Source organism: Furipterus horrens, unplaced genomic scaffold (assembly GCF_987537825.1).
Source record: "Furipterus horrens unplaced genomic scaffold, mFurHor1.1.pri manual_scaffold_10, whole genome shotgun sequence".
NCBI lineage: Eukaryota > Metazoa > Chordata > Mammalia > Chiroptera > Furipteridae > Furipterus > Furipterus horrens.
In genome coordinates, this window is record NW_028327180.1 from 61,391,623 (window position 1) to 61,419,581 (window position 27,959).

The 27,959-nt window shown below is 45.7% G+C and overlaps 1 protein-coding gene across 1 annotated transcript in view; it reads left to right on the forward strand.

The window, feature by feature from the left end:
* Positions 1-4,335: 4,335 nt before the first annotated feature.
* Positions 4,336-27,959, forward strand: part of COL23A1 (collagen type XXIII alpha 1 chain) — a 340,482-nt gene continuing 316,858 nt past the window's right edge. Inside the window, exon 1 of the mRNA XM_090287896.1 lies at positions 4,336-4,814. Within this exon, the coding sequence (XP_090144022.1) occupies positions 4,527-4,814 (288 nt within the window). The 5' untranslated portion in view covers positions 4,336-4,526. The remainder of the gene's footprint in view (positions 4,815-27,959) is intronic.

The window sequence follows — 27,959 nt, forward strand, 5'->3', positions numbered from 1 at the left end:
ACCTGAGGCCCTCAAGTGAAACATTTTCTCTGTGCGGCTCCTTGCAAATTCTGCCTGCCGTGGCTCCCCTTGGACTTGCAGTTCTCTGTCTTCACCTCATGGTGGCTGTGCCCTGCATGTGTCCTGGAGAAACCTCTCCCGAGCCTGCCCTGGAACAATCCGTGGGCTCACCCCGTTTGTTTCCCATCTCCCAAGGATCCGTCGGCAGCCGTCCGTCTCGAGAGACGATGGTGTAGCTCCTTAAGAGTCTATCTGCACCGCCGAGAATGGCTGTGCAGTCCGACTCGGGAGTGACATGGTATCTGTCTCCTCCCGTGTTGAATCGACATCTTGCGATGACGCTGAAGCTACAGAGCCTGGGCAGGGTAATATGGAGGGTCTGCTGTTGCCCATGCAGCAGACCCCCCCTCCCAAGGATCACTGCTTTTCATTACCTGGTGTCCAGTGTCTTGTAAAACAGCCATTTCATACAGCTTGTCTAGTTTACTCCTTGTTTCAGATAGAGTAAATCTTGTCTCTGTCAGGGTCTCCATTTTGCAAACTAGAAAACGGGGGGTCACAAAGAGTATCTGAGGAATCAGGGGAGCTGGGATGGGAATGTAGGTGCTCCGCGTCGAGACCTGTTGCCTTGCCCACAATGCCTTTGCTCTGTAGCAGTTAATTTAAATCATTTTTGCTGGAGATTTGTTTTTGGAAATTGTTTTAAAAAATGATTAAGTATTCCTGCCTTCTTTTTTTCCCTGCCTTCTTAAATAGTACATCTTGAACATATTTGAACCTTTTCATTATGAACATTAGTTATCTTGTGATTTATTTATTTATTGCAATTGTTGTCAACACTATCTGACCCGAATAATCCCTTTTTAACTAAAGTATTTTACAATGCATGCCCCTTTTATCCTGAAGAGTCTAAGCCTTTTTCAGTCATCAGGTGGGTTGATGCACACTGCTGTTCACAGTGACCATGGAGCATAGGTTCCTCACCCCCACCCCCATAAAAAAGCAGCCCTGCCTCTTCCTGATGATCAGGGTTAGTTACCCCTGCCAAGTGATGACTCCTTGACTTCAGGTCCCTGGACAGAGTTCAAAGTGCCCTGGGTGAAAGCCAGTGCAAGTAGTTGAATGACCCTTGCTGTGTGCCTTGGCAAGAGAATAACCCCTTTGAGAGCTAGGACCTCCAACCCTGCAGAGCCCACGTCTGGGCCAGTAACTACCAAATCCCTCAGTGGGTCATGCGGACTGATGGTAAGTGGGGCTACTCTTATTTGTACCACTTGGCTCCCAGGCCCATGTATTACTGGGAACAGGACATCACACAGAGGGCCCTGATTTAACATATATTCCACATCCTGGAAGATGGCATTTTGAGAGTCCTGCCTCTGAATACTCCAAGGTGGCACATCACCTGTGCCTTCAAAAGGCAGTTCCAGTGTTCTGTGAGGCTGGCTGCTGTGGGATGTACTACAACCAGCAGACGGCATGGTCAGGGCTCATCCCCACAGCTCCTTCCCTGTCAAATGGGTCCACGGTTTGGGGTTCCATACCTGTGCATCAGGCCATCAGGAAAGGTAGTGCTGACTGAAGCTCTGCAGACAGGAAGACAAACCCACACCTGAAATAGCAACCTATCCCTGGGAGGGACAAACTGCTAGCCCTTTTGTGGTAGAGTCCAGAGTAGTTGATTTGCTACCAAGTGGCTTCTTGGTCACCCTGAAGGTTAATGCCTGTTGTTGACAGCAACTCAGAGGTAGTGTTCCTGAACAACAAAAAAATGGGGGTTCAGCTGCCTGTCACCTCAAAAGTCAAACTCTGAGGCAGGTACTGGTGCAAAAGGACAGGTTTATTCAGGTGCCGCACAACCTGGGAGAATGGTGGACTATGGCCTCAAAGACCCTTCTCCATCCTGCTCAAGCCCGAGGTTCTTACAGGGATAGGGAGGGGAGGGCTTTTTTCCTAATCCAGGTATTTTTCTAGCTTTTCGCTCTGGGTGTGGGTGGGGGGCTCTCCATTCATCTTTCTAGCTTTTAATATGCTTAGTGTAAGAGCCTTCCCCTGCTGCCATCTTGGCCAATGGTGGAGACTCCCTGACGCTCTGACCAACTAATTCCCCATCACCGCAGCAGGAGCTAGATTGACCTTGGTAAGTGCTACATGCATGTTAGGTAATGTGGGTTTCCATATCCCTCTCCAGATTCATTCTTCATCCCCCTGGCTCTCCTCTAGGCTCCTGGGAGGCTGACTTCTGGACCACGTCATCTGGGCTTTCTTGCTGTGTGGGTTTGGTCAAGGTGAGGAGGCCCCAGCAGGAAATTAGAAAGCAGGAAATTATTCAAATGGTTTCGAAGAGGTGGTGTCCCTTGGTCAAAGGCCACAGCTCCTGTCTAGCTGATCTTTTTATAGCTCCAGGCATTCACAGGGTCCCTGCAACCTCACCCCCCTCACCCCTTCAGTGGAGCCTGGCCATGGCCTCCCATTATTGGTACCTCAGGGTGCTTCAGCAGCATCCTCTGCTGGTTCCCTTAGCCTGACTTTGTAAAGAGTCTGTGTTCAGGCTGTCTTCAGTCCGAGGGTGCCCCCTGGTCCTTGCAGGACCCTGGCTGACACAAGACAGGATTTTCTTCCAACCCTTTTAAAATGAGTGGCAGATAGTAAACATTTTCACCTTTCCTAATTCACTTGACAAATAATTATTGAGTACCAACAGTTGGTGCCACATCCTGTTTTGTTCTTTGATAAAGCTGTGGTGAACAAGATGGAGGGTGCAGTTAATGTAAAGGTAACTTCAAACAGCGATAACGGGCTGATCCCCTGAGTAATCCTGAAGGGGCACAGGTGTCACCACGTTACACCAGGCAGTCCAGGACTGACTTTCAGAGGCAGGGAGATCTGAGGACCTGGGACTTTTAACTAAGAATGAGGAGGAGCTTGGTCAAAGATCTGAGAGCAGGGTATTCTGGATGATTTAGTAGGCAAGAACAAAGGCCAATGAGCTTGCTTATTCGATGTACAGAATCTTCAGAAGCTTCTGGAATGTAGTGAACATGGTGCAGTACCGTTAAAGTAGATAGGTAATGGGCAATGTTCCTGTGTGTTTGTAGTGAGAATGAAGTGATAACTTGTAATATGGTATTGGCTTCTTCAGAGCCGACACTCCAGTTTGCTTAGCAAGCATTTTTCAGACTATTTATGGGTATACAATATATTATAGCATGGTGCCAAACCCTATGTATAGCCACCTAAACATAACCCGAATTTACTTAAGTTTTAAAAAATAAGTAATCTATCCACAGGAATTACTCTAAAAATACCCAGAGTGAGAGGGAAGATAGATATGAGGCCTTTTCTCAAAAACAGTTGTGGAGTTGCCCAAATTACAAAGATCTAAGATTAGCTGTTCATTGTTTTTATTTGAGTATTAGAGGAGTTAGTTGAGGGGTTACTTGGGGCCCTTTAAGGGTATGAATATGCCTAGTAAGGATCTGAGGGAGCAGGGAATCCCACCTGATTTCCAGCCTTTCTCTACTTCTTGAAAAACACTGTTAGGGCCACTTTCTTATCATTCAGGCTTTCCTAACTCAACCCTGTGATATAAGTTTGCAGCAAAATCACAATATAGGCTAAATGTTCATGCTGATTATTGTTTTTGGCCAAGTTGTGTTTCTACAGAATTAAGCCATCAGCTCAAAGGGAAGTTGGAGTTCTTTGTCTCCTTTCCATCTGTTTTAGACTCAATTTTCTGAAATGAAAGCCCTCTCTAGCTTACGGACAAGGTCTGACAATATCTGTTTCCAGCACCACGTATCTGGGACATAATAAATGGACAGAAATTAAGATTCTAAGAGGCATCTTTCTGCCTGACAATCTCCAATGTGAGCGCGCAGAGGTCGCTTTCCGCCACCAAGCGGCGCTGAGGCGCCATCGAGGACGGACTCACTAAGTTTTCCATAGGGTTTGAAGTTTTAGCCATTTAAAAAAAATGTCAGATTAATTCACAAGTTTAGGGGAATTTCTGCCAGGCATGAATGATGCTCCAGCAAAAGGTGGGCTGCAGAAGGCTCTGTGGGTCTCAGACCTCTTGGGAACGCAGTAAGAACACGTGCTGCGGAGTCGCGGAGGTGCACGCGCCAGCGTTGGTGCAGCCGAGTGCCCCGGGCAGCTGAAGGCAGAGGTGCACGCAGCTCAAAGGGTCCGCTAGGCGTGTGCGCGCTGGGGGTGGGGGGGCTCCGCGGAGCCAACTCCCTTCCCGCCCCCGCCCCCTCGCTGCGCGGGGCTGGCCACTCCTCCCCTGGGTGGGTCCCAGCTCCTTTTCTGGCAGAGTCTATCTGCATAGAGAAAACTGCCCAAAGTGGCCGTTGTGGAGAAGCTGGCGGCGGGGAAAGGGGCGTGCGCCGCGATCCGCTGCTGCCTGGAGGCCAAGCCCTGAGCTGGGCTGACCTCGTGCCTCGGGCTTTCTGCCTGCTCCCCGCCTCAGTCCACAACCGCTGCTCTGCACCACCTCTTCGGACAGCACACACGGAGATCGCGCCATGAGCCCCGGCGAGCGCAGCGGCTGCAACACGCCGAAGGGCAGCCGGGCAGGCTCTGGCGGCGGGGGTCGCCCAGAGACGGCGGCGGGGGCCTGGGCGGTGAGCGCGCTGTGCCTGCTGCTCTCCGTGGGCTCAGCAGCTGCCTGTCTGCTACTAGGAGCCCAGGCGACGACGCTGCAGGGCCGGGTGGCGGCGCTCGAGGAGGAGCGGGAGCTACTGAGACGCACGGGGTCCCTGGGCGCCCTGGCCGCCTGGGCCGAGCCGCACCTGGAGCGCCTTCTGCGCGAGGTGAGGCGAGGGTCGGGGTTGGCCCCGCGGGAAGGGTCCGTGTGGGGCTGGGGGCAGTGTCCGTGCACTGGGAGTCCCGGGTAGTCTCCCCAAGAAGAGTTCTCTCGCCGGCTCTGCGCGCGAGTCCATCCCGGCGGTCTGCGCCGGTTCCGGAGGTTGGTGGGGGTGCCGGCCCCAAGGGGGTCCTGCTGTCCCTACTCCAGCCTCAAGGTCGCGTTGCGTTCCAGGGCAAACGGCCATAGGAAAATAGAAGGGCCATTTCGGGGACAAGCACAGGGAGAGAGAGGACCCACGGATGTGTGCGCTCGGACTGGTCGCCTCCCGCCTGCTGTGGGCGCCGGGCTCCTCATCTGTGTCGGCACTATGGAAAGGCTCTTGGGCGAAGGGTCTGATGGGTGGCTCGTCACGAGTAGCAGCTGCTCCTCCCTACGCTGCTGGACCTGGCAGGCCGTGAGACCCCCAGCAGGCAGGGGGCTGCGGTGGAGGAATGTCTCAGACAGACCCGAGGGTCGAGACCTTGAAGGGATCTTGATCGGCCCAGCCTGCTCGCCCGCCCCGGAAGGTCTGTTTCTGAGCAGCTCTACCCTGGAGATGCTGTGCTCTGGGGCTGCTGCAGCTGAGCATGCACTCAGTGCAACCCAAAGCGATGCCCACAGCAGACAGGCCGGGTGAGGGGAAGAGAAATAGTCGGGGCCAGAAAAACTGCGTTCTGATTTCTGGCCGGTGCCCCTGGGCTTGCCACCTGGGTCATCCAGATAAATGAACCTGAGTTTTCTTAAGTTTGTTGAAAGCATATGAGACTCTGACACGTCTATTACAGTCAAAGCAGGAGCCATTTTGGGGTGCTCGAAGCCCTCATTCATCGTGTTTATCAAAACCCTGATCGTTCGGTGCAGTGGGGCCTCACCCCATAGAACTAGAGAGGCTGCACTGGTCAGAGCTGCCCTGGCTGCGCTCAGCGTGCCTCCCTGTCTGACCATCTTCTTCTTCCTGGGAGGGGCGCCTCCAGTGCCCTGCCTAAAGGGGTGCCTTCAGCTGTATAAAAGCATGTGTTGCAGGACAGAGGAGAAGGGAGACTGTCCCTGGAACCGTGCAGAGTTGTGATCTGTGGTGAGGTGTTCAGCGGCCTATCCATGACTGAGTTAACTTGGAGTCTTCGGGGAATGGGAGAGGACTGCACCACACCTCCTAGCTCACCATACCTATTTCTTACCACTTTAATTTAAGTCAGCCTTACATTCTTCTTGCTTCCTTTTGGGCCAGATTTCTGCTTCATGAAACAATTTCCTCTTTTCTCCTGACAAGTGCCTTCAGACTTCAGAAATCTCTCCAGGGTCTTGCCGGCAACTGCTGGTGATGGTTTCATAATTGCAGCCTATTATCTGTCGGCAAATCCCTAGAGACCAGGGTGTTGAACTGATTTATGGACAGCCAGTAAAACTTTTACCTGTTACTGCTAGAACTGTGGCTGCTCACTTAAAATAGGAGGCCCTTCTGAGTAAAAATAAATCACAAGCCAGGGTCCAGTAATCAGAAGCCCTCAGAGAACCTTTTGCAAGAACTTGCAAACTGTATTTATTCTAATGGGGGTGGGGGTCCTAGGAAAGCAGCCACTTCTGAGGATTGTGGATCCTTGAGTCCTGAAGTGCGAGGGTCAACAGGGTGAGAGCAGTGGCCTTCTCCTGGGGCACCCAAGGAGCCAAAGTGCTCACTTAACCCCCTTCCCCCAGCTCTCTCTCTCTCTCCTTTTCTCTCCCCCTCCATTAGAAAGGCAAAGGGAATGATGAATCCTGGGATTTCCACTTCAGATTTGCTGTGCTATTGAGCACTGTGGCATTAGCACAGGACACATCTCAGCACATCTGACTATTAACCAACTAACCTTGGTGTCTGAGGAGCGCATCCCTGGAGTGCTAACTGGCCATTTTCCCACTCCCAGCAAGGCATTGGAGAGACCACAGTGTGGATGCACTTGGGGGTTGAACTTCTGGCTGCTTTGTACCCCCTGGGAAAAGCTGGCTGTCTCCCAGGGACAGGCTTTTCCTGCTTCTGGTCATTGTTCCCACAGAGCTCCCTGGATGGGGAACCACACAACCTGGGTGGTGACCCGGAGCGTCCCTGGCAGAGCAAGGGGCTGTGGGAGGCTCATAATGGTGAGTGGGTACTTGGATTTAAATAGATGAGAAGATATTTTTTGAACTATTAGATATGAAAGACATATGAATATTAAACTGAAAGTAGCTTGAGGAAAGAACATTTGTACTTGAGCCTGTTTTTCAGCTCCGTTTGTTTTCAGTGAAGCCTCCTTTGAGGCCAAGCTCTGGTGGCTGTGAATGTGAGGGTGGCTGCAGGTTGTTTTTCTACAAACAAGCTTGTCTGCAGAGCTTTGGGGGCAGAAACCACATCCAAATTGAAGAAGAGAAATTCTTGCCAACCACACACCACTTTACTGTCAGAAAAAGAAAAAATTTAATAAGCCAACAAAAGCCACTGTTAATATGGGACCCACTGTCTTTGTTCCCTTGGGAACAGAACTGTGACTGGCTGATGTGCCTGACAGTCTAGATCCAGAAGCTACAATAAAGGAATGTTCATGTTAACTTGTGATTATTAAGAGCCTTCCATGGTACAAAATAAGATAAATGGTTTTCAGAACATAAAAACAAGATTTCTGGACAAGAATCATTAGCAATAGTATCTTTAGTATGATCCAAAAATATAAATACAAAACAAGCATCTGATAGTGTGCTTCTGAGGTGCTTTAGATAGGCTCTCTAAGTAATCACTCCCTCCCCGGTAGTTATACCTACAGTTACAGTATTACAAAAGCTTGAATTTTACCACAGTAAAGAGTTTAATTCAAGGATGAAAGAAATATTTAATTGTAGTCAGAAGAGGTCATGTCTAGCTTATAATGGATTTATTATTGGCTATTGGTCTTCCATTATCCAGACCAGTCAGTTTGAAAACAAGAAAAACCCAGAGACTAAGGGTAAAATTCAAGCACTTGCCTTCTGTACCGTCAACTGTATATATTTGTTGTTATCATAAAACCCAGAGCCAGCAGTAGCTTTTCCAGCCTCTGTGGCAGTCTATCACTTGTCAGGGCTGCTCGGTGGTGCTTGTTTCATAAAGAGGCCAAGCTTTGAGTCCCAAAGCACAACTGGAGATGGATAGCTACACTTGCTCCTTTAACATTTCCTGGCTCCCAAACCAAAAAAGTTTCTGTCCAATACTTCCTGGCAAGCTCACTTTCTCTCTCTGCCATTTTCTTTTTCTTCTTCTTTTTGGCGGGAAGGACAGTTGGAAGGGCTTTATAATAATAGCACGATTAGAATGAGCCAACTGTTGAGGCATTCCTTTTACAAACATATTTTTTAATTGTTAAATTGGACTTACATACAGGCTTTGAAGATGTGCGTCATCCTTCCAAGGCTGGGGAGTCGGAACTGAATGAACATGGACTGGTGGGCAGAGAAGGGTTTTGGTCCCACCGATTACCAGCTCTGTCAGCTCACCTCTTCAGCTCCCTCAGCCTCAACTTTCTCTTCCCTCATATGATGGTCACTACTGCCTGGGCAGTGATGAGCAAAGAAGATAATGTAGAAGAATGTGTTTTCAGCAAGTGCGCTTTTGATGGTGAGGAACAGAATCCCTGAGTGTGATCACTTAAACAGTCTCCGAATTGTTTTGCATAACCAGAGAAACCCGGAAATCATCCAGAAGATCTGGAGCTAGTTCAGTGACTTGATCTCGACAGGTGCTAGTCTGTGTCAGTCATTTTCTTGGCCTTTCCTCATGGTCACAAGGTGGCTGCTGCAATTCCAAGCATGAGACACAAGAGTAGAAGGTGGGAGTCAGGAAAAAGTCATCTTCTTGAGAGGTGTCTCTTTATTTGGGTCCAGGGGGCTCCCCACAGCTCTTGGCAGACTCCCTTACAGCCAGAGCTGGACCGATGATCACCACTGTCCTATCTCTGGAAGGCAGTGGAAGAAAACTGTGGCTTTATGAGGAAGGAAGGCTGAGCATGACTACAGGGGAGCGACCAACGGTGCCAGGTGGATGCCGCACAGTATCACTGCCCCAGAGGAGGATGGGGCCACCATCCACTGACCTGCACAGTTTTCATAAGCAAACCCCTTCTATGGCGGTGGGTCCCATGCTCCGTGCTTTGGGAACACTCCTCAGCCACAGTGTCTGTTTCTCTCAGTCCTGCTCTGCAGCTCTGCCTCCAGCCATAGTCAGAGGCAAGGTTGCTGTGCTGGAGCTTCTCTCTGGCGCCACCCCCTGCTTTGCCTTGCCTTTCACGGTCTTGAACCCTTAAGCAAATGCTGTTCTGACCCGCAGTGGCTGGCTGGAGTGGCCCCTGAACTCGAAACGGTTGTCTAGGGCCCTGCTCTCCAGTGTTTCCACAGCGCAGCGTGCAGGGGCTGGCAGCACTTGCTCGCCATGCTGCAGTAAGTGGGGCGCAGCTGCTTGGGCTGGAGGCCGCTGGCCCAGGGCTCCGAGGACCGAGGAAATCTGTGCCCCCGACCATTGAGGGGCCCTGGACCCATGTGGTGTGTGTGACCAGGCAGCTCTGCCTCCTGCTCTCTACCCCTCAACCATGGGCCTCCTTGGCTTTCTCAGCAGCAGCATCTCAGCATGGCCTCAGGGCCCCTTCCACTGCCGGTAAAGCCAGGCTGTGGTCCCCTGATCAGGATGCCCCTTTTATCCTTGCTGATATCATCTCATTAGAGCCAGCCTTTCCAGCTGCCTTTGGATCCTTGTACCTTCAAACGGCATTATGACAGGACCCCAGCTCAGGCTGGCTTACATTAAAAAGGGGATTGATTCAATTAAAAAGAGAAGTCCAGGAGACTGACTGCTCTGGCCCAGCAAGAGGAGCCCTGCTTTTCTGTTTCTCTGTACTGGCTGCATAGTTCTCAAGATGCCCTCACTCCTCCGGGGGTCGGGGCAGGGTAGCTGCCAGCAGCAGGGGCTTCACATCCTCAACAGCAGTTTCTCTTCCCCAGTGGCCCTGGTGGAAGCCCTGATTTGCCCTGATGACCAATAGGGAAGACCTGTGCTGGCCACAGCATAGCGGGGCAGCCTCTGATCTGCCAGACCGGGGGAGGGGTTCCTGGGTCACGTGTGACCCTCACTGAGATGAAAGGACTGGAATGGAAGATGGTCCCAAAGGACAATTTGGAATTCTGTTATTAGAAGAAGGAGGAGAATACACAGGGCTGGTGGAACCAAGTAGATGACCATCTGAGGAATAATGAGAGAGAGGCTTGGGCAATAAGCTGGAGCCACATTCTGGAGACAGTACCACCCAGTGGCTTGAAATCCAGGGAAAGAATTTTTGATCTAATGGGATAGGCAGTAGGTTGTAGGTTTTTGTTCTGTAGGTATTTATATTGAAAAATTGGGGTTTATCGGTGACAGTATGAAAATCTGCATTTCGATACAGAATGTGAATTTACAAAATGTGAACTACAAGATAACTTAAAATCTGAAAACTTCCCCACAACTGCCTTGTGAGATGCGGAAGATAGCGGTTATTGCCCATGTTTTACAGAGGGAGACGTGTCTGAGGAGGAGGCAGTGGCCTGCTCAGTGCCTATAGGGCTGGGCCTGGGCTTCCCGGGTTTGCACGCAGCCTTGGCAGGAGGGTGGGGGTGAGGTCGCAGAGTGAGAAGGATGGACACATCTTCTGCATGGGTGCAGTGTCCAGCCTGCAGCAGTATGGACAGTGACTTGGAGCAAGGAGGTGCATGTCTGTGGGGGGTGCCACAGCCTTGCTCAGAGCTGTGTGTTATGGTGGTTTTGGGGGCCCTGAGTTTGGAAGAGGAAACACTTTGGACAAGAAGTCAGAAGGCCACTGTCTCAGTCCTTTCAGGCTGCTATAACTGGGTGGCAAGAAAGCAACAAAACATTTATTTCTCAGAGTTGTTTGTTAAAAAGAAAACATTTATTTCTTACAGTCTGGAGGCTGGGACGTCAAAGGTCAAGACCCTGGTAGATCCTGTGTCTGGTGAGAGCCTGCTTCCTGGCTCATGGAAAGCTGTCTTCTCACTGTGTCTGCACATGGCAGAAAGGGTGAGGGAGCTCTCGGGGCCCCTTTGATAAAGGCCCTCATCCTGGTCATGAGTACCCTGCCCATGACCTGATCATCTCCCAGAGGCCTCACTTCCCAACACCTCACCTTGTAGATGAGATTTCACCATAGGAATTTGTGGGCGCCCACAACTTCAGTCTGCGGGCTGGGCTGTGTGGCCCAGGCTGGTCACCAGCCCCTCAGAGCCTTAGTCTTACACGTGAGGTGATAGCACTGCTCAGGCTGGCCGCAGGTATCATGGTTCAGTGTAGAGAAGGGAGGCTGGACAGAATCCCATGGGCAGCAGAGTGTGAGCTCTGAGCCCTAGGACCCGCCGTCCCTTCCCTCCAGCGCCCCACTGGGCATTGGTTTAATCCTCTCCTTTCAGAGAAGCGTTCTCCTTCCCCACGGAGTTCTACAGGTCTCTGCTTTCTCTAACTTTAAGCCCCATAGAAGCGTTCTCCTTCCCCACGGAGTTCTACAGGTCTCTGCTTTCTCTAACTTTAAGCCCCACCAGAAGCATTGTAAGATGTCCGTGAGAGAGTTCTTTCAGGTCTGCTCACAGCCCAGTGATGTGCTCATTGGCTCCAGTGTCTGCCGCTGCTGAGCTGTGACCACCTCCTTCATCCAGTGTTGGGAAGTAGCATGGCAACTCAGCAACCTTCCCCATCCTCCTTTAAAAAAAAAACCAACCAAGATATATGTTTATTTAACATGATTAGGTTATTGATCCCCCTAAAACAAGGACTATTTAACTCCGAGCATCATCCATTGCAATTCTCATCCATGGACGGATCTATGCTCACCTAATCATTCTGCAGAGTGAACACCTCTTACCTCTGCTCGTGTGTATTTCAGCCTGACATCAGAAACATGGTGGCAGTGCCGCACCATCGCTGCAGTCCCATTCAGGACTGTGGAGCATCCTATCAGTGGGATCTGCGTCCTCCACCCACATAGCTGCTAGGCCAACTCCTCATTTCTGTTGGCACAGGTAACCTTATAGCCAGTTGTTTTGTGCGCACAGTCTCTTCTGTTGTTCTTTGGGACACAGAGTAACTGCCTGTAGAGAACGTCTTCAGGGCTTTGGTCTTTTTGTTTTGTTTTGTCTTGATTCTGGCACATCCAAGTTTGACCGTGATATACATGTGCAACCTCCTGTCATATCCTGAAACTGTCATACCATGGTGAAGTCATGTTCCAGGCTGTATGATGAGTGAAATGGGTTCATTCCATCTTGTGACTGAAATTTTATTTCAGTTGGATTTATCGTTAGAGCAGAAAGCAACTGATCATCAAGAAAGCCTTAAAATAAGATTTTGGAAAAACTCTGAAGATGTCATTTTAGAATTAGGCTCATGTGTCAGCTGGTGCAGAAGCCTTTCTCAAGCAGCACTTGGCGGTGCCACACCCTGCACTCAGTCCCCACTGGGACTTCCAGTCCTGTGAACAAATGTAACTCGGAATGTTCTCCAGAGGCCACACACAACCTCCATCTCCCTCTCTGTTCGATTTTCTCCATGTGTAGGATCTGGGTTAATCTTTAATTGTTGACACAGGCACTCAGAAGCCATCCTTTCATCACATCTGGAAACATATTTTAGGACTAAACACGAACCACCAGGAGAAAAAATAAGTTTACAGATGTTGTTTGAAAGAAAGGCACATCAGTGTACTCCTAGAGGATTAGGGAGACTGTCCCTGTGCCCGCCCTGGATAAAAGGGTTCACTTATGTTTCCTCCTGTTTCTTAACAGCCCCCATCCCAGCCCCCAACCCGTTGTGTGGCGGCCTCCTCCCAGAGCAGGGCAGTGACTAGCCCCAGGTGGCAGCGTCAGCCTGAACCTGGGTAACCTGAGTCCTCATCCTCAGCCCTGTCCACAGCCTCCCAAGCCCTGGAAGCAATAATTTAGCTTGGAGCAGGAGCAGCAGCTTTTCCCACCATTGTGGACATCCTCAGTAGGTGGCAGACCTGTAGGGTGGGGGGCCAGACCATAGTTCTAAGCAGACCTGGGTTCACCTCCCAGCTCTACTGTTTCCCAGCTGTGTGACTTTGCATAAATGGCTGGTTTTCCCAACTTCACTTGGCCCATCTGTTAAGTAGGCATGGTCATCCTCACCCTTAGGTTTCTGTGGGGATGAAACATGTCACATCTGAAGTGCCTCATCAGCACATCGTCCACACCCTGAATATGGCTGTTCTTTGACTGAATCCAAGAGAATGCGTGTGTTTGCTAAATGGGGAGGAAGCCACATGGCTGCATGGCTGACCTTAACATCCTTTTCACAATGAGTTCTGCCTGCCTTTTAAGGCCGTGCTGAAGTAAAAAGGTGTAAACACATGTCCTGACCCCAAGTCAGTGGCGGAGAGATGGGACTTGGTTGTTGAAGAAAAGCAAAGACCGTATTAGCTTCATTACCCCATTTTTTCAGTCTCTCATTTGAGCAGATGGAGCTTTTCCATTTAAATAAAAAGATTTCACATTTGCAACCAAAATAAAAATCTAATTATTCATGAAAATTATTATATGGCTTTTTCATTACAAAAGAACTTCCAACACCTAGTAAATTTGCCTTGGTTTAATAGGTTTGTCTGTTTCTGTGATTTTTCAGTTTGGCACAAACTTCCTTGAATGCTCATGAGTAACCTCGTGAGCTAGAGGCCTCACACACACCTGCTTCAGTATTACACTGGCAAGTGAGAAAATTTTAATTTTCTGATGCAGCCAAAAATCTGTGGGGGAGAAACACTTTGAAATGGGTCCATTTACTTAGCTGTGCCTTTTTGTTGAATGTATGGGCTGTTTTCACCTACAGCAGCTTGTTTTCAGACCCAGGTGGTGCAAATGAAGGATAGTTCACATAGAGTGGGACTAGTGTGTGTGCCATGTCTGCGTATATACATGTGAGATTGATGTGCATACATGTCAGCATGCAGTGCATGCACACACAAGTGCATCTGTGTGCGCGTTGCACACATGAGTGCATGTGTGCTGTGGTGCCTGCATGTGCACATATGTGTGCAAGTGTCTGAATATGTGTTCATGTGGGGCCATATGTATGGTCATGTAAGTGTGTGCAGGTGCACACACAGGAACCACTGAAGGAAGCGGGAAGGGTAAGACCTGACCTCATGGCCTTCCCACAGAACTTCTCCCCTCAAGTCCTTCAAGAAGCCTCTCCTATGGGGCCTGCACAGCTCATGCCATGGCCTATTGTTAGAAGACCTTGGTTTCAGTCTGGAGTTGCCTCTAATTAGTTGGCTTTTCCAAGCCTCAACTTCCTCCTCTGGAAAAAGGGTGCTGTTTCCCTTCATTTCTCTGAGAAGGAAGTGATGCACACTTCCCAGGACTGCCCGACAGTGACAATGAAGTAACTGTCTGTTCCCTCCTTATGTTGATGTTTGCCAGGACTGTTAGCACCCAGTGCAGGGGTCTTCCCCCGGGACAGCTCCACTTCCTCCTTCCCACTCCTGTAAGGACCTCCCACCTTAGGCAGGGCTTTGCATGCACTGAGCTGGGAAAGATGCCTCATCACTCAGCCTGCAGGACCTGCTAATGGGCTTTCTTCTGGGCCTTTTATTTCAGTTACATTTGTGGGGCCTTTTTTTTTTTTTTTAATAAAAAAAGTTTTTAGTTTTCACCTGAGGATGTGTTTATTGATTTTAGAGACAGGAAGGGAGAGAGAAAAAGAAACATCAATTGGTTGCCTCCTGAATGCACCCTGACCAGAGTCAAACCTGCATATGTTTTGAGATTTGAACCCATGACCCTTTGGTACAGGTCACAGTGTTCCAACCAACTGAGCCACCTGACCAGGGCCAAGGGGCCCTTCTTGAAATAGTTACTCTGCCACTCCATGCCCCGGGCAGATCATATTCTCGATGGCATCTCCCTCCCCTGGCTCATCAACCCTCAAAACTTCCAAGCAGATAAGGTGAAAACTCCTCTCTCAGCCCAGCACCCAAGTCCTCCAGGCACCCTCCACCTGCTCTCACTCAATTTCCCTCAGGCCTATGGGGAGTCTGAAGGAGGTGAGTGGGGGTAGGGTAGGGTAGGGTGTCAGTCTGCCTGGGCTTCCATAACAAAGTACCACAATCTGAATGGCTTAAACAACACAAATTTCTTTCCTCATGGTCTGGAGGCTGGAATTCTGAGACCAAGGTGTTGGGGTCTGAGGGGGTGGGGGTGAGGTCTCCATGTGACCTTTTCTCTGTGTATTTCAGTCTCCTAATCCCTCTCATAAGGACACCATGCACACTGGATAGCAATAATGACCTCGTTATATTTAATTTCCACTTCAAAGGCCCTATCTTCAAATATAGTCACATTCTTAAGGACTGGGGGTTAGGACTCTAATATATGAATTTAGGGGGGGACACAATTCAGCCCATAACACCATCTAATCGGATGTGACACAGGAGGGAAACTCCAGACACTGTGGATCGAACTGAGAGGGCAGCAGGTGGAACTCTATGTGGGGCTTTGAACAGGCCCAACACGGTGGCTGGGCCCCTGGAGAAGACAGACCATGGTGTGGAGAAGGCTTGGAGGCCATGACCCTGGGCAGCCTCAGGCCTGTCCACAACATGTCAGAAGCCATCATGGGAACCAGCCGTTCCCCTACAGAGTGGGGTCAATGGGAAGTGAAATGTGTTTGAAAAATTATTAATGGGGACACACATTTAGGATTACTGGAGAACTGCATCGTGTTTGCAAACCAGCCCTTTCAAAACATGCTAATGTCTTTTGGGATTGAGTAGGGACTATTAAGGACATGTTTGCCAATGTGGTTTAGAAGAGAGTGACTTCGAGTGCCAGTGTGAGTCCCTAATTAAATCCACAGTCTTTAGAGAAAAGTTTCTGAGCTACTGCCAAGTGCTAAGCACTCTCACCCCCCTCCCCCTGGACTGCAGCAAGCACCTGATGCAGGAGGTTTAAGTGGCCCTGAGGCAGAACCTGACACTTAAGAGCCAGGACACCAGCTCCTCAGTCCCTGCCATGCCTGCAGGAGCCATGGCCCTGGAGTTTGGTTATTTGGCTTTTCTAGGTATACTTGGCATACAATTAACTCCACATACTTAAAATGTGCAATTGTATATGTTTTGATGTGTGTACACCTGTGAGACCATCGCCACAATCAAGACAGTGAGCATGTTCCTCCCCTTTAAAAGTTTCTTCCTGCCTCCTTGAATTCTCCATCCCTCCCCACCTGCCACCAGGTGTTACTGATCTCTGTCACAATGAATTAGTTCCCATTTTGTAGAATTTTTATATGAATGGAACTATGCATTCTTTTTTGTGGGGAGAGGGATCTGGTTTCTTCCACTAAGTATAATTTTTGACAGTTTCTTCTATACTTTTGCATATGTAATTAGTTTATTTTAAATTATCATTATAAGGTATTCCACAATTTGTTTACTCATATACCTGTTAATGGATATTTGAGTTGTTTTTAGTTTTTGGCTATGGACATTCATGTACAAGTCTTTTTTCTCTGTCTACTTTTAAGATTTTCCTTTTATCACTGGTTTTAGGCAATTTAATTCATGATTGGCCTTGGTGTAGTTTTCTTCATGTTTATTGTGCTTGAGCTTCATTGGGATTCTTGGATCTGTGGGTTGATAGTTTTCATCAAGTTTTGAAAAATTTTTTAGCCAATACTTCAACTTTTTTTTTCTGTTCTCCTTTGGGGATTATAATTACATATATATATTAGGACACTTGAAATCCCAAGTTTACTACTGTTATTCTCTTCCTTTCTAAAAAAAAAATTCTTTCCCTATGTGTCAATTTTGGATAATTTCTATAGCTGACTTCCAGTTCATTAATCTTGTCTTCAGCAGTGTCTAATCTGCCATTAATCCCCTCTACCCCATTTAAAAAAACAAAGCAAAAAACTCAGACATAATAGTTTTCACCTCTAGAATTTCAATTTAGGACATTTAATATGTTTTATGTCTCTACTTAACTTTCTGAACATATGCAGTGCATTTATAACCACTGTTTTAAGGTTTTGTGTGCTAATTTGAACATCTGTGGCAGTTGTGGGTTAGTTTCAATTAACTGATTTTTCTGCTCATTATAAACCTATTTTTCTTATGGCAACCTGTTACTGTTTTCCAGACATTCTGAGTTTTACCTCATTGGATGATAGCTATTTTTGTATTCTATTAATATTCATGAGCTTTGTTTTGCCACAGTTAAGTTACTTGGAAATAGTTTTATCCCTTTGGGTCTTGTTCTTAAGATTCATTAGGCAGGACCAGAGCTGTGTTTAACCTAGCGTTGATTATTCCCTACCACTGAGGTATGACCCTTCTTGGTACTCCACTTAATGTTTGCATATGCCATCTTCCCAGTCCCATGTGAGACTGGGCAGTGTTCCCTCTAATCCTTGGGTTGTTCTTGTCTTGTCGTTGGGCCATTTCCTCACACACATGTGCTGTCAGTGCTCTGCTGAATATCCGTGGACTCTCACAGAGCTCTGCGGTTCTCTGTGTGTACCTCTCACCTCTCGGGTCTGCTGCTCTGCAAACTCGAACTGCCTGACATCCCTGGACTCCCCTTTCATCTCTCAAGTCCAGAAGGCTACTAGGTATTTTCTCTCCCTGCACCGCAACCTGGAAGCTTGCCCCATGCATGAAGCTGTGTCACAAAGATCACTCTTCTTTCCTGCTTAATACCAATGTCTTTAAAACCATGGTCTCATATATTTTATTTGTGGGTTTTTGTTGCTGTTGTTGTTTTTTAAATTTTTGGTGTTGTTTTAGGTAGGAGGTAAATCTAGTCATTTCTTCTCTATCTTGCCTAGAAATAAGAATATATAATGTGGCCTTTTAAAAATTTTGGAATAATTTTAGGTTTATAAAGATATATACTGTACATGTGTATATAACCATAGTACATTTGTCAAAAGTCAGAAATTAACTGTGATATAATACTCTGGCAGGCAGAATTCTAAGATAGTCCCCCCAAATTCCTACCCTCTGGTATATATACTTTGTATATGCCCCACCCCTTGAGCATAGGTGGAACTTGTGATTATGATGGGATATCACTTCTATTAATGAGTTACTAATCAATTAACTTTGAGTTAATTGCAAAGCTTATCCTTGATGGACCTGACTTACTCAAATGAGCCCTACAAAGGGACTGGGCCTCCCTGAAGCCAGAGAGATTTGAAGCCTGAGAAGGTGTGTGGAGGGGACCATAAGAGCCAAGCAGCTCCTGGCCAGCAGCAAGCAAGAATAAAGGCCTCAGACCACAATGAACCATGTGCACTTGAAAGAGGACCCAGAATTCCAGAAAGAAACACCCAGCTAATGCATTGATTTTAGCATCATGAGACCTTGAGCAGAGAACCAAGTTTGTATGCGTCCAGACTTCTGACCATGGAAACTGAGAGTAAATTTGTGCTGTTTTAAGGTGCTGACTTGGTGGCAATTTGTTACTCAGTAATTGAAAATGAACACAATTGCTATTAACTAGAAAGAATCAGATCAAATTTATTAGTAATAATATCCTACTATTAATCAACAAGGTCTCAACAAAGACTGGGTTGAGGACCAGCACGAAGCCACAGGACCACTCCCACCACCTCCAGTTTTCAAGATGACTTTAACATACCCATATTGTGTCTTGGTAGAAGGTGGTTAGAATTTTGATCAAGAATAGGTCTGTTATATGAGAAAATATTTGAAAGTATATGTATTTTTTCATGTATTTGATGAGGATGTAGTATCCAGAATATAAAAAGAACGCTTAAACTCAATAACAAAAAGACAAACAACTCAATTTAAAAATGGGCAAAAGAGTCTGGTCAAGTCTGGTAGGTAAACACAGTGCTCAGATGTTCCCATAACCACATCTAAATTACAGCTAAACTACAGAGCCAACCATCATTCAGAACCACCTGAAATCTCTTTGAATAGAATTTCTACAACTAGTGTTTTAAAGAAGAAACCACACTGAGACTGGTAGGAGGGGCAGAAATGTGGAGTGGGCTGGTCTCACATCCATGTGTGGCAGATAAAAATCAGTAGTGATATCTTGGCTGCAGAGGCCACCCCTGAGGAGCAAGGGGTTCCAGCCCCACATCAGAACCCCAGCCCAAGGTTCCAGTGCCAAGAAGAGAAATCCCTATAACTTCTGGCTGTAAAAACCAAAAGGGATTGTGACTGAGTGAGGAGGGCTTCTGGAGTCCCAGGCAGTTTCTCTTAAAGCGCCTATGCACAGACTTATCAGATTCATTCCCTCTGAGTTTCAGCATGGAGGCAGCAATTTGAAAGGCCTCAGAGACTTACAGGGAGGAACTGAACTGCCTGGCATCAGGGTGAGAGCTGGAGGGGCAGCTTTCTCACAGGCAGAAGTGCTGGCAGAGGCCATCGTTCCTTTGCTGAGACACCCCCCACAGAGCCATATCTGAATCTTTATCAACCAGGCTAATACTGTTCACCCTGCCTTGGTTATTTCCTGAGGCCCTGCTCCACCAAACTTGCAGGCCCACCCAAGTTGTTTTCAGTGCCTATTCCATACAAAGGTGTTGTCTTGGCTTACACATCAGAGTTTCCTAAACCTCTCAAAAAAGCAGCATCTGGCCTCACCATGCTCTGCACCTCTTACTAAGTGGCTCCATGCAGGGCACTAACAGCAGTCAGATATGGTCCATAGCTTGGTCTATCCTGGGCACCTCCAAGCCTAACACAAGTAGCAGCCAGCTGTAGCTCAATCCAAGGGGTCCCAGGCAGGGCACAGGTGGCAGCTAACCTTGGCCTGCACCTCCTGGGAGGTCCCAGTACACTCAGTGGACAGCTTCAGACCAAGTTGAAAAACCACCTAACCACCTCCTCAGTGACACACTCATGGGTGGACTCAGTGGGCACCAGAGCCCCATTGGAGTAAGTTCTAATCTGTGGGACAGACCCCTTCACAGCTGATCCTCCACAGTGATTGGTGGTCACAGCCAGTCATTGCAGCAGATTTCTCTGGAGGTAAATACCTCCCATTGACATGCCAATAGTAACCAAGGCTCAACTACAACAGGAGGGAGTACACAACCCACATGCGGTGGGGGTGTACACCTGGAGTTTCCAGCTCAGGTGATAGGAGAGGCTGTGACACTGGACTCTACAGAACACCTACTACATTAACCAACTTTTCTACCAAGCCCAGGGGATGTAGCAGATTTACCTAATACATAGAAACAAACTCAGGGAGGCTGCTAAAATGAGATAAAGGAGCACATCCCAAATAAAAGAACTGAACAAAATTCCAGAAAAAAACAAACAAACAAACAAACAAAATGGAGACAAAGCAATCTACCTAATGCAGAATTCAAAATATTGGTAATATGGATGCTCAGTGAACTTATTGGAAGAGTAGCTGAATTTAGTTGAATTCAACAACATAAAAAGGACATGGAAATCATATAAAATAACCAGTCAGAAATTAAAGATACACTAACTGAAATGAAGAATAACTTACAGGGAATCAACAGTAAAGTAGATGAAACTGAGAATCAAAACAGCAATTTGGAAGATAAGGGAGCATAAAAACACAATCAAAACAGCAAAAGGAAAAAAAAATACAAAAATAAAATGAAGATAGTGTAAGGAGCCGCTGGGACAACTTCAAGCATACCAATATTTGCATCATGGGGGTGCTGGAAGGAGAAGAAAGAGAACAAGAAATTAAAAATCAACTTCTGGGACTTCCAGCCAAGATGGAGGCCTAGATAGACATGCTGCATCTCCCTCCACAATTAAGAAGGAATACAACTACTTCAAAACTAGAGATAAACAAAAGTTCCAGAAAACTGAGCTGCATGGAAGTCCAACAAACAATGAAATAAAGAAGAAATACTAATCCAGACAGGGAGGAGGGGTGAAGCCAGGGTGAAGAGGACGCAGTGTGGTGGTGACAGTGGCGGCGGCAGCTGCAGCCTGGCAAAAAGTGCAGTCACACGCTTTAAAAACTAGGGAGGGACACCTGGGGAGCACTCCCAGCACCAGACCAGACCACACAGCTGACGGTCCCAGCACCGGGGAAAATAAAGCCTCATTGCTTCTGACTGTGGAAACAAATGGGGGTTGGAGTGGAGAAAGAAACTGCCGGTCTCTCCACAGAGTTCGCTTGTTTAAATGACCCCACAGTCCTAGAACATTCACAGACCCACACACTCTGGGAACAATGGCCAGGACAACAGCTAAAGAGGCACCAGTCCCATACGGAAGTGGGATAAGTACCTGGAAAAGGGGCGAGTGCTGAGCAAGAGGCATTGTTCTCTCTCAGACCCCTCCCCCACATACAGTGCCACAATGTGGTGAAACGAGTCACTCATTAATGACGAATACCTAAGGCTCCGCCCCTTACAATGTAACAGGTGTGAAAGCTCTACCTAAGACACAGAGGCAAACACAGGAGCCTGTCAAGATGAGAATACAGAGAAGTATGGGCCAAAAGAGGGAATGGATCAAGGTTCCAGTGGGAGAACTAAGCGACCAGAAGGTAGCCAACCTAACTGACATGGAGTTGAAAACACTAGTGATAAAGATGCTCACAGGCTTGACAGATATGCTTAAGTATGGAAAACGCATAAGGGAAGAAGTGAAGGCTATGCTAAATGAAATGAAGGAAAATTCACACAAAACCAATGATGAAGGGAAGGAAACCAGGGTTCAAATAAATGATTTGGAACATAAGGAAGAAAAAAACAGTCAACCAGTACAGAATGAGGAAACAATAATTGAAAAAAATGAGGAGAGGCTTAGGAACCTCTGGAACAACTTTAAACATACCAACATCCAAATTATAAGGGTGCCAGAGGAGAAGAAATTGAAAGCTTATGTGAAAAAAATAATGAAGGAAAACTTCCAAAATTTGGCAAAGGAAATAGACATACAAGTCCAGGAAGCACAGAGTCCCAAAGAAGGTAGACCCAAAGAAGATCACACCAAGACACATTATAATTAAAATGCCAAAGGTGAAAGGTAAAGAGAGAATCTTAAAAGCAGCAAGAGAAAAGCAGAGAGTTGCCTACAAAGGGGTATCTATAAGTCTGTCAGCTGATTTCTCAAAAGAAACTTTGCAGGCAAGAAGGGCCTGGCAAGAAGTATTCAATGTGATGAAAAGAAAGGACCTACAACCAAGATTACTCTATCCAGCAAAGCTATCATTTAGAATGGAAGGGCAGTCAAGTGCTTCCCAGACAAGGTAAGGATAAAGGAGTTCATCCTCAACAAGCGATTATTTTATGAAATGTTAAAGGGACTTATTTAAGAAAAAGAAGTCTGTGGGGAACCGCTCTTTGTGGTTTGGGGAATTGTAGCCCTGGCCTGAGCATGACCTGCTGCCGGCATCCTGGCTGTGCTTGTCTGTAAGTCTCAGCAATGGCTGCGTGGGAGACATACCTGAAAACCATTCAGAGGGTTTCCATGGAGATTGGATTCAAAGAATATTAATATGCTTTAGAACTTGCTCTGCTTTCCTTTATCTTATAATTAAGTATAAACAATCTCTGACAGGGAGTATTTGAAACCTTGTACCTAGTGCCAATGTAGGGTCAAAATGTTTGATGGACCCTGGCACAGACTGTTCATTGTACCCGCTGTACTAGAACTTGTAATCAGTTATTGTTAATTGTAACCTAGGCACCTGAAAGCTATTGATGATTTATGAATGTTGATCTTGTATCTCCCATGGTATCCTTCTCAATAAAAGGCATGAGGGAAGAAGGTCTAGCTGCTGTTCTTCACTAGAGAGGCAGTCACCTTCCTTCCCCCAGACATAATGAAATGTCCCAGGTAAAAGTTATTTCATCGGACATAATAAAGTGTCCTGGGTAAGAGTTTGTTCCGCCATGGTCACGAAGACTCTGCTAGACAGAGCAGCTTCCAACCGAGCCTAAGGTGTGTGAGGCACCTCCACCTCAGAAGTCAACACTATGAACATTAAAATGACAACAAAGTCACAATATCAACAACTGAATCTAAAAAATAAAAACAAAATCCAACTAAGCAAACCAGAATAGGAGCAGAATCATAGGTATGGGGATCATTTGGAGGGTTATCAGCTGGGAGGGGGAGGGGGGAAATGGGGATATGGTGCAGGGACTGAGAAGCATAATTGGTTGGTACAAAATAGACATGGGGAAGTTAAGAATAATATGAGAAAGGGTGAAGTCAAAGAACTTATATGCACAACCCATGGACATAAACTAAGGGGGGTGGGATGGCTGGAGGTCAGGGGGATACTGGGAAGAGGGGAGCAAAGGGAAATGAAATTGGGACAACTGTAACAACATAATAAAATATACTTAAAAAATTTTTTTTAAAAACCTATTTGCACCATGGTGGGTGTGGCTTAGTGGATTGAGTGTGAGCCTGAGAACCAGAGGGTCATGGGTTCAATTCCTGGTCATGGCACATGCCTGAGTTACAGGCTGAGTCCCCAGTTTTAGGTTAGCAAGAGGCAATCACCATTCTTATTTCTCTCCCTCTCTCCCTCTCTCTCTAGAGATTAATAGATAAAATCTTAAAAAAACAAAAAAAAAAAAACCTAATTGAAGAAGTAGTGACAGAAAACTTTCATTACCTGGTGAAGGAAATAGACATACAAGTCCAGGAAGCATAGAGAATCCCAAACAAAATAAACCCAAACCCAAAGAGGGCCACACCAAGATACATCAAAATTAAAGTGTAAAAGGTTAAAGACAAAGAGAGAATCTTGAAAGTAGCAAGTGAAAAGCAGTTAGTTACCTATGAGGCAGCTCCCATAAGACTGTCAGCTGGTTTCTCAAAAGAAACTTTTCAGGCCAGAAGGGACTGACAAGAAATATTCAAAGTGAGGAAAAGCAAGGACTTGCAACCAAGATTACTCTACCCAGCAAAGCTATCATTTGGAATGGAAGGGCAGATAAAGTGCTTCCCAGACAAGAAAAAGCTAAAGGAGTTCATCACCATCAAACCAGTATTACAGGAAACATTAAACGGTCTTCTCTAAGAAGAAGAAAAAGTGATTTAAAAAATATGAACAATAAAATGGCAATGAATATATATCTATCAACAAATGAACCTTAAAAAATAAATGAAGAAGCAGAACAGAAACCAATTCATAGATACAGAGAACATATTGATTGTTGTCAGATGGGAGGGAGAGTTGAGGAGTGCTGGATGAAAAAAGTGAAGGGATTAAGAGGAACATATTGGTGGTTACAGAATAATCAGGGGGATGTAAAGTATAGCACAGGGAATGTAATCAATAATATTCTAAAAAATATGTATAGTGTCAGATGGGTACGAGGTTTATCCGGATGATTACTTAGTAAATTATATAATGTCTAGTATTTGAGTGTACACCTAAAATTGTATGTCAACTGTCCTTGAAAAATAAAAATGATTTAAATTTTAAAATAAATAAAATGGTCAAAAGATTTAAACATTCATTTCTTCCAAAAGACATACAAAGGTCAACAATCATATGAAAAGAGATTCAAGATCATTAGTCATTAGGGAAATGCAAACCAAAACCACAATGAGATACCACTTCACATCCACTAAGATTTGTTGGTGCAGATAGGAAGAAATTGGAACTTTCATACTTTGCTGATGCGAGTGTAAATTGGTTCAGCCACCACGGATAAGTTTAGTGGATCCTCAAAACGTTAAATATGCAATTACTATATGGCCCAGTACTTCCACTGCAGGTTATATATCCAGAAGAATTGAAAACAGATACTCAAACACATACATACATATGCTCATGTTCATACCAGCACTGTCCACAATAACCAGAAGGTGGAAACAGCCCAAATGTCTATTATTAAATATATGAATAAACAAATTGTGATATAGACATACAAGGTGATATTATTCAGCTATAAAAAGGAATGTATAAAGTGGATGAATCTCAAAAACATGCTAAGTGAAAGAAACCAGTCACATACTGTGTGATTCTGTTTTTATGAAATATCCAGAATAGGTTAATCCACAGAGACAGAGAGCAGACTGGTGGCAGGGAGGAGGGAGGAATGGAAAACAACTGCTCAGTGGGTACAAGATATTTGGGGTGTACTGGTAATGTTCTGAATCTAGAAAGAGGAAGCTAGAAAAAGGGGATGGTTACACAACTTTGTGATTCCCCTAAATGCCACTGATTTGTTCACTTGAAAATGATTAATTTTATGTTATGTAAATTTCACCGCACTTTTTAAAAAGAATAGATGTTATAGATAATAACAAAGTTATATCTTAATTGGTGGTAAGGGACTTTGTGATTCTGCTACCTATTTTTTTAAGTGAACTATGGATTTACTCAGATATTACCAGGTTTTCATCTAATATCCTTTTCCTATTCCAGGATCCTAGCCAGGATACCATATTGCATTTAGGTGCTATGTCTCTTTTAACCTAAGACAATTTCTGAGTCTTGTTTTTTATGTTCTTGAAAATTTCAACACATATCAGTCAGGTATTTCATATAAAGTCCCTTATTTTGGGCTAATCTGCAATGTCTCATGATTAGACTGGGTCATACGTGTTTGGAATGAATATCACTAAGATGGACTGCCATTGTCATGCCCTCATGTCAGGGGTCCTTGATGTCAACACGACCTGTCACTAGTGACATTAACCTTGATCACTTGGTTAAAGTGGTATCTGCCAGAGTCCTCCATCATGAAGTTGTCCTTTTCCTTTCCCAGCTCTGCTCTTCGAAAGGGAGTAAGTTCAGCCCACACCCAAGGAGAGGGGAATTTTGCTCTATTTCCTACAAAGGGAAGTATCAACATATATCATTTGGAATTCTGTAAGGAAAATTTGTATCTTCTTATTTATTTATTATTTATTATTTATTCAATCATTTATATCATTATGGACTCATGTATATTTCATTTATTCTTTATAATCCAATAATATATTATTTATTTTGTTGTTTAAGTTGTTCCAACTTTGACCATTCTCAGTGCTTTTGGGTCAGTTTTGTGTTTCTTTAAGGTACTCCCCCCCCCTTTTTTTAAAAGCACTTTCTTCCTTTCTGACACAAGACACTCCAGGCTCCTCTTGAATTTTTCCTGCCCTGGCCCTAGAATCAGCCATCTTTCCAAAGAGTCCTGGTTCCTTTTGTTGGAGAATGATATTTAGAAACCAAGATCTAGATGCTGGGTGTTCTGGATATGCTTATTGCTATGAGGGATTGTGGTGGGCGCACTGGTTGTAGGCCTTATCTGCAGACAGCAGGGTATGCATGTGTATATGCACACCCCTCTGTGTACACACACCTGTAATTATTTCTGTATGCTTCTCTCTGTACACATAAACATCACCTCACAGTGAAACCTCTGACTAATTCAGCACCATGGGGTTCATTAAAACTTTCCTTCTTTACTGATTTATAACTTCTTTCTTGGACAGTGAACCTGGCTCTCATTACCCTGAATTTATTTGCTCATTTGTTTAACCCCAATATATATGTAAAGTAATTTCAAAGTTGCCACCCTGTACCCATGGAGAACAACTTGACTCATACAGAACAGTTTCAGAAACCTCACCTCTCCTCCATGTACCTCACACTCCCTCATATTCCCCCAGCCTTCTACAACCACTGATTTGGTTTCTGTCCTTATGGTTTTGTCTGGCCTAGCTTTTTAAAAAAATTGCACTTATTGGAGTGACATTGGTTAATAAGATATAGATTTCAAGTGTGCATTTCTATAATACATGAACTGTATATTGCATTGGGTGCCCACCACCCAAAGTCAAATTGTCTTCCAATGTGTGGCCTAGCTTTTGATAAGACATCTTGTTTTTTTTAAGACATGAAAAAACTGTTTACAGGCAAACGTTGTCCTGCTTTGTGATTGGAGTTAGTTGATACCAGGATTCAAGCGCAGCCCTGACACTCACGTGCCATCTCTAAGGCTCAGTTTTCTCATCTGTAAGTGGGTATAATTTCAGTCCCAGTGTCATGGGAGTTACTGGGAGGACTAAATGAGATAGCAGCCATTGACAGAGTGCCTTGCACATCATAAGTAATTGATAATCTTGATAATAATACTTTATATCTGTGTCCTCTTCATCACCATGATCGTCAGCACTGCAGTGCAGTACAAGAAAACAGAATGCTAAAAAAGCGCTTGGGAAGTACTGCCCTCTTTGGCTGCTGGTGGCCAAGGGGATTGCAGGGCTATCCTTGGGGGCAGATGCAGGGCCTCTGGATGTGGCTATGCAGAGAGGGCTTCATTTGCTGCCAGCCTTTTCCCTGGCATCTGTGAGCAACATTAGCAGAGGCGATGCTGGGACTGGGTCTGAGGAGACAGAAATATCTGTCCAGCCTTTGAAAATCGTTCTCAACAGGGAGGTTGCAGGGCTTTGTTTCGGCTCTTCTACCTCTGGGATTATTTTTTTTTCCTGAGAAGATGGAATTACAATACAGAAAGAACTTTCATAGAAGTAAATCATCATAATTCCAACACCCAAGTGAATGGATGTTTGCTAATTGCTGCTGCTCCATGCCTGACTTTTACACAGCTATAGACATTTTATTAATTGTATCACAAACATTTTTCTGTATTGCTGCATAGTCTTCACAAAGCTGTTTCACGAAGATCCACCAATTTTGCCAAGGACTCACTGTGTTTCCTACTGTTTTCAGGCCTACAGCTTCCTCGTGAATATCATCTTATTTTGCTTCTGCCGATTTATTTCCTTAAGAGTATATTCCCTAAAGTAGGAATTTTCTGTCAAGGGATAGGAATGTCTTTGTGGCTTTATTTGGAGCATTTTACAGAAATAAATCATTACATCTTTTTTTGTATGTTAATTCATATTTCATCAGAATGTACCATTCAAGGGTGTGATTGAACATCTGGTGCGGTGCTCCAGACTAGCACTCCAACAGCTCATTAAAAAATTTATCATCTGACCATGTAATGCTGTTTTGAAAACTATGATTTTCCCTGATTAATTTTCTCTGTTCTTGCCACCCCTCCCCCCAAACTTCAAGTCTTCCTCCTCCTCTTCAGCACTTCTGTAGAGAAAGTTCCCCAAGTTTTCTCAGAAACTCATCT